Source organism: Eriocheir sinensis, chromosome 30 (genome assembly GCF_024679095.1).
Source record: "Eriocheir sinensis breed Jianghai 21 chromosome 30, ASM2467909v1, whole genome shotgun sequence".
NCBI classification, from domain to species: Eukaryota; Metazoa; Arthropoda; class Malacostraca; order Decapoda; family Varunidae; genus Eriocheir; species Eriocheir sinensis.
Genome location: NC_066538.1, coordinates 8,644,665 through 8,651,880, shown reverse-complemented (window position 1 = coordinate 8,651,880; position 7,216 = coordinate 8,644,665). Strand labels below are relative to the sequence as shown.

The 7,216-nt window shown below is 44.1% G+C and overlaps 1 protein-coding gene across 1 annotated transcript in view; it reads left to right on the top strand.

Moving 5' to 3' along the window:
• Window positions 1–595, top strand: part of LOC127005556 (fasciculation and elongation protein zeta-1-like) — a 29,612-nt gene extending 29,017 nt beyond the window's left edge. The window contains exon 2 of the mRNA XM_050874489.1: window positions 459–595. Within this exon, the coding sequence (XP_050730446.1) occupies window positions 459–462 (4 nt within the window). The 3' untranslated portion in view covers window positions 463–595. The remainder of the gene's footprint in view (window positions 1–458) is intronic.
• Window positions 596–7,216: the final 6,621 nt, after the last annotated feature.

The window sequence follows — 7,216 nt, the reverse complement described above, 5'->3', positions numbered from 1 at the left end:
CTTGTTCATTATCTTTTTCTATTGCTCAATATTATCATCTTTTTTATGTTCTTCCTTCTACCAATCCTTCTTCTTCTTCTTCTTCTTCTTCTTCTTCTTCTTCTTCTTCTTCCTGTTCTTCCTCTTCTTCTTCTTCTCCTTCTTTTCCTACTATTTCCTCTTCTTCTTTTTCTTTCTTCTTCTTCTTCTTCCTGTTCTTCTTCTTCTTCTTCTCCTCCTCCTCCTCCTCCTCCTCCTCCTCCTCCTTCTTCTTCTTCTTCTTCTTCTTCTTCTTCTTCTTCTTCGCCTTTTTTTTCTTCATCTTCCTCGTTTTCTTCTTCTCCTTCTCCTCCTTCTTTTTTTAACTTCATCTTCTTCTTCATCATCTTTACCTTCTTCTTCTTCTTCTTCTTCTTCATCCTCTTCATTTTCTTCTTCCCAGTGAGCCAAACTAACACACCTTTTTCCTCTTTTTCCAGGTAAGTGTTGCTGTTGTTGTCGTTGCTGTCGCTGCTGCTGTTGTTGTTATGGGAGGAGGGCGGAGGTAAGTGCGTGATTATATTTACCTGTTGTAACCAGAAGACAGGTAAGACAACACCTGGAGGAGGAGGAGGAGGAGGAGGAGGAAGGGAAAGGTAAAGAAAGGCGGTGAGGAGTGAAAGGAAGTGTTTTGTGGAAGAGGAAAGATGGGAGGGAAAAAAGAAGAGAAGAGGGACGGGAAACGTGATAAAAAGAAGAGAAGGAGAGAGAAAAGAAGAAAGGTAAAGGAAAAGAAAGGTGATAAGGATAAAGAGGAAGATTTTAGGTGGAAGAGAGAAGAAGAGAAAGAATAAACGAAGGGAAGAAGGAAAGGAAAAGGAATTAAAAGAGAGAAAAAAAAGAGGAAGGAGAGAGAAAAGGAGAAAAGTAAAGGAAAAGAAAGATCGTAAGGATAGGAAGGAAGTTTTTTGTGTGGAAGAGGGAAGAAGAAAAGCAATTAACGAAGGGAAGGAGGAAGGAAAAGGAATTAAAAGAGAGAAAAAAAAAGAGGAAGGAGAGAAAAAAGGAGAAAAGTAAAGGAAAAGAAAGATCGTAAAGATAGGAAGGAAGTTTTTTGTGTGGAAGAGGGAAGAAGAAAAGCAATTAACGAAGGGAAGGAGGAAGGAAAAAGTGATAAAAAAAGGGAAAGGAGAGAGAAAGGGAAAAAGATAAAGGAAAAGAAAGGTGATAAGGATAAAGAGGAAGATTTTTTTTGGAAGACGGAAGAAGAGAAGGAAGAAGAGAGAAGTGAGGAGAAGAGAAGGAGAGAGAGAAAGAAGAAAGGGAAAGGAAAAGAGAGATGGTAAATAAAGAAAGGAAATTTTTTTTGTGTGTGTGGGAGAGGGAAAAAGAGAAGGAAGAGACGAAGGGAAGAAGAGAGGAAAAGCTGAAAAAAGGGGAAAGGAAAGTCAAAAGAAAGAAAGGAAATAATGATAGAGAGGAAATTTGATGATAGAGGGAAGAAAGGGAAAAGAAGAAGGGAGAAGGGAGGGAATGGGAAAAAAAGGGGAAAATAAGAAGAAGTAGAGAGGGTAAAGAGAGAAAGTTCGGTGGAAGAGGAAATTGAGAGAAAAAAGAAGGGAGAAAAATAACGAAGGGAAGAAAAGGTGAGAAGAGTGAAGAAAGAAGATGTGAAATAGATAAAGATAAGGAAGAAGAAAAAGAAGAAGGGGAAGATTAGGAGTCACGTTTTGGAAGTAGGAAAGAAATAGAGGAAAAAAGGGAGAGTAAAAACGAAGGTAGGAAGAGAAGGGAAGGAAAGGAATGGGAAGGGAAGGGAAGGAAAGGAAAGGGAAGGGAAGAGAAGGAAAGGAATGGGAATGGAGGGGAAGGAAAGGAATGGGAAGGGAAGAAAAGGAATTGGAAGGGAAGGAAAGGAATTGGAAGGGAAGGGAAGGGAAGGAATTGGAAGGGAAGGAAAGGAATTGGAAGGGAAGGGAAGGAAAGGAATTGGAAGGGAAGGGAAGGAAAGGAATGGGAAGGGAAGGGAAGGAAAGGAAAGGAATGGGAAGGGAAGGGAAGGAAAGGAATGGGAAGGGAAGGGAAGGAAAGGAATGGGAAGGGAAGGGAAGGAAAGGAATGGGAAGGGAAGGGAAGGAAAGGAAAGGAATGGAGAGGGAAAGAACGAGAAATGAAAAAAAAGTAAGTAAGAAGAGAGGAATAAAGGAGGAAGGGAAGAGAAAAACGAAGGGAAAAGAGAAGGAAAGGAAACAAAAAAGAGGGAAGAAGGAAAATTAAAAGAAAGAATGGTAAAGGAAAAGAAAGAAGGCAAGTATAGAGAGGGAAAAGGAAGGAGAAAGAGGGAAGGAGACGAAGAAAAGATAAGAAGGAAGAAGGATAAAGGAAGGAGATGAAGATGATAGGGATGAAGAAGGAAAAAGAGGAGGAAGAGATGGAGGGAAGGGAGGGAGGGAAAACTTAAGAGAAATGGAGAAGATAAGAGAGAGAGAGAGAGAGAGAGAGAGAGAGAGAGAGAAGATTGGAGGACTTATGTGAAGGAGAGATGAGAGGAGGGAGGAAACGTCTGAAGGAGGGAGGGAGGGAGGGAGGGAGAGTAGGAGAGAAGAAAGGGCTGGAAGAGAAAGAGAAAGAGTGAGAGTGGAAGGGTTTAGGGAGGTAAGGAGATGAGAGAGAGAGAGAGAGAGAGAGAGAGAGAGAGAGAGAGAACCAGGTTAATGATCCGAGAGGTAACGAATGAAGGGGAAGGGAAAGGAGGAGTAAAGGAAGGAGGATGTTAAAGAAGAGAAAAATATGGACACGTTAAAAGAAAATGAAGATGAAGAAAGAAAGAACAGAGAATAATGGGAAGAGGAAGAAAGGAGGAAGGAAGAAGGCGAGAGAGAGAGAGTGGCAAATAGAAAAGTGAAGAGATATAAGAGAAGAAATAATGAAGAAAATTAAAGAAATGAAAAAAAGGAAAAATAAGAGAAGAAAAGAAGAAAAAACGTTTATTAATGAATGAAGGTTTTAATAATGGTGATGCTAATAAGTTCTGGTGACAAGAGAACCTGGTAGGACACGTAGTAATGGGTTTAACATGCATAAATTCAGGTTTGCTAACAGAGTGGTGGATGAGTGGAACAGGCCTGGCAGTCATGTGGTGAGTGTCAATACTAACAGAGTGGTGGATGAGTGGAACAGGCCTGGCAGTCATGTGGTGAGTGCCAATACTAACAGAGTGGTGGATGAATGGAACAGGCCTGGCAGTCATGTGGTGAGTGCCAATACTAACAGAGTGGTGGATGAATGGAACAGGCCTGGCAGTCATGTGGTGAGTGCCAGTACTAACAGAGTGGTGGATGAGTGGAACAGGCTTGGCAGTAACGTTCTGAGTGCCAATACTATAGATACATTCAAGAAGAGATAAGATAAGTCCATGGATAGTGAGGTTAGGCAGGGTTAGGTTTACAGGAGCTGCCTTGTGTAGACTGACCGGCCTCTTGCAGACTCCTTATGTTCTTGCGACGAGGATGTGGGAGACAGGGGAAAGAAAACGGTAGAGGAATGAAGTTAAAGATGGAAAGAAAGTAACAAGTGGAATGAAAGTGAAGGTGGAGGTGGAATGACAGGTGAAGGAATGAAAGTGGAGGGAAAGAAAGAGGTGGAGGAACAAAGGTAGAAGGAGAAGAAGAGGTGGAGGAATCAAGGAGAAGGCGGAGAGGGAAAAAAAATCCAAGTGAGGAAGGAGAAAATGGAGAGGGAAAAAACAGATGGAGGAATCAAGGAGAAGGTGGAGAGAAAGGAAGAGGTGGAGGGAGAGGAAAGAAACAGGTGGAGGAATGAAGGAAAAGGCGGAGAGAAAGGAAGAGGTGGAGGGAGAGGAAAGAAACAGGTGGAGGAAGAGGAACAGGTGAAGAATGAAGGTGAAGGAAAAAAAAAGTAAAAGTGGAGGGAAAGAAAACAGGTGAAGGAATGAAGAAGACAGTAAAGTGGAGAGAAAGGGAAAGGTGGAAGGAGAGCACAGGAGAAGGGATGAAGGAAGAGGTGGAGAGGGAGAGAAAAAAAGAGGAATATATATGAAGGTGGAGGAAGGAAGAGGAAGGAAAAAAGGAAGATGGAGAGAAAGGAAAAAGTGGAAGGAGAGCACAGGAGAAAGGATGAAGGAAGAGGTGGAGAGGGAGAGAAAAAAAAAGGAGGAATAAAGTTGAAGGTGGAGGAATGAAGAAGAAGGAAAAAAGGGAGGTGGAGAGAAAGGAAAAGGTGATGAAATATAGGTGGAAGAAAAGGAGCAGGGGAATGGATGAAGAAGGAGAAGGTGGAACGGCAGGTGAAGAGAAAGAAACAAGTAGAGGGAGAGGAACAGGTGGAATAAAGGAGAAAGTGGAGTGGAAGGTGGAGAGAAAGGAAAGGTGAAGGAATGAAGGTGGAAGGAAAGGAACAGAGGAAGAGATGAAGAAGGTGGAGGTGGAACGGCAGGTGAAGAGAAAGGAATAAGTGGAGGGAGAGGAACAGGTGGAATAAAGGAGAAAGTGGAGAGAAAGGAAAAGGTGAAGAAACTATAGTGGAAGAAAAGGAACAGGGGAAGAGATGAAGAAGGTGGAGGTGGAACGGCAGGTGAAGAGAAAGAAACAAGTGGAGGGAGAGGAACAGGTGGAATAAAGGAGAAAGTGGAGTGATGAAGGTGGAGGTGGATTGGCAGGTGAATGGGGTCCTAAATTTATGAACCGTGAGTTAGGTGATAAAATTCCCAGAGATTAGTCTTATAATGCCTCCCCTCCCTCCCTTCCTCCCTTCCTCCCTCCCTTCCCTCCCTCCTTCCCCTTTCTCCCTTCCCTTATCTTCCCTCCCTTCCTTCCTCCCCTCCCCTTCTCCCTTATTCTTATTATTGTTTTTCTCTTTATCCTTCCATTATTCCTCCCTCCTTTTTTCTTCTTTCTCTCCCTTCCTTTTTATTCCCCTTTCCTCCATCCTTCAATTTCTCTCTTCCGTCTTCTCTTCCTCCATCCCTTTTATTCTCTCTCTCCCTTTTTTTTGTTTTCCTTTTCTCTCTTCTCTCCACTCAATTCTTCTCCAATGTCAGCCTGTCTCTCTTCCTCCATCCCTTCATCCCTCTTCCTCCTCCTCCTCCTCCTCCTCCTCCTCCTCCTCCTCTATCCATCCTTCTCTCGTATCCATCTGTCTGTCCCTCCTCCTCTCCATCCATCTCTCTCTCTCTCTCTCTCTCTCTCTCTCTCTCTCTCTCTCCTTCTTTCTTTCCTTCTTCCTTTTCCTTTTATTATTTTCCTATTATCATTCTTTATCCCTCCATCCTTTCTCTCCTTTTCTCCTTCAGTTTTCTCTCCTTTCCTCCATTTTCTCTCTCCTTACAACTCTTCCTTCATTTATCCCTTTTCCTCCTTCTTTCCTTCCTTTCCTCCTTTTCTTCCTTCTTTTCTTCCTTCCCTCTCACTAATTTTTCCTTCCTCTTCCTTCATCTGACTTTTCTTCTTCCTTTTTTTATTGTATCTCTTTCAGTCCTCCTCCTCCTCCTCCTCCTCCTCCCCCCTCCTCCTCCTCTCTTTATCTCCTTTATTTATCCCCAAAGTTACGCCTTCCTATATATCTCCCTAGTAACTTCCTTAATCTCTCTCTCTCTCTCTCTCTCTCTCTCTCTTCATTTTTCTCCCTTCTACCCTTCGTTCCTTCATATATTGCCTCCATTTCTTCCCTCCTTCTATTCCCTCCTTCCTTCATTTTTCTTCCCTCAAATTGTTTATCTCTCTCTTTATCTATCTATCTCTCTCTCTATCTATCTATCTATCTTCCTGTTTTCTTAGCTTTCCTTACTTTTTTTCTTACTTTCTCTCCTCTCCTTGTCTCTTCCTCCTTTCTTCCCTCTTCTTTTCCTCCTCTTCTTCTCTCCATTTCTCCTCCTTTCCCTCCATCCCTCCTTCCGTCATCTCTTTCCTCCTCTGCTTCATGTTAACTTTCCTCCCTTCTCTCCCTCCCTCCCTTTCTCTCTCCCTTCCTTCTTCCATCCCCCTTACGTAATTCCTCTTCCTCCCTTTCTCTCCCTCTATTCTTCTTTGCTCCATTTATCTCTCTCCCTTTCTTCCTCCCTCCCTCCCGTCCCTCCCTTCTCTCCCTCTCTCTCCCTCCCTCCCTCCCTTGCAGCTCCATTTGATTATCATTCCTTATGTCACTTCCTGTTCTCTCTCTCTCTCTCTCTCTCTCTCTCTCTCTCTCTCTCTCTCTCTCTCTCACAGCTGCTCAACTCGTAGGGCAAAGGGCATGATCTTCCTCTCCCTCCCTCCCCCTCCCCCCTCCAGTTGACCTCCTCCTCCTCCTCCGCCTCCTCCTCGTCTTTCACTTGCCCAATATCTTACGTCTTCTTCTTCTTCCTCTTCTTCTTTTTCCTCTTCCTCTTCTTCTTCATCTTCGTTATTTATTTATACCCTTTATCCTCCTCCTCCTCCTCCTCCTCCTCCTCTTCGTTTATCATCATCTGCATACCGCCTTCCAGCTTCCCTCTCCTCCTCCTCCTCCTCCTCCTCCCACTTTCACCCTTGACTAACCTATTTTTTTTTTTTTTTAGTCTCCCAACCCAACCAAACCACTTCATCACCACCACCACCACCACCACCAACCACCAACCACCTCACACTCCATTGCCCTCTTTACCTCCTCCTCCTCCTCCTCCTCCTCCGTCACTATCACCAGCAATCCCTCCTCCTCCTCCTCCTCCGTCACTATCACCAGCAATCCCTCCTCCTCCTCCTCCTCCGTCACTATCACCAGCAATCCCTCCTCCTCCTCCTCCTCCGTCTCCTCCTCCTCCTCCTCCGTCACCATCACCATCAATCCTCCTCTCCTCCCTCCCATCACTACATCACTCAATCTCCTCCTCCTCCTCCTCCTCCTCCTCCTCCTCCGTCACTATCACCAGCAATCCCCTCTCCTCCTTCTCCTCCTCCTCCTGTAACTCTGGTAGGGGGTGAGTCATGGTGAGTCATGTGGTTGTTCCCATGATCCATCTCCTCCTCCTCCTCCTCCTCCTCCTCCTTGTTCTTCCTCCCTTCTATGTTTACTTTTCTTGCTTTCCTGTTATTCTTGTTCTTTTGTTTGGATATCATCGCTTTTTTTCTTCTTCTTTTTCTTCCTTCCTCCTCCTCCTCCTCCTCCTCCTCCTCCTCCTTGTTCTTCTTCCTCCCTTCTATGTTTACTTTTCTTGCTTTCCTGTTATTCTTGTTCTTTTGTTTGGTTATCATCGCTTTTTTTTCTTCTTCTTCTTCCTTCCTCC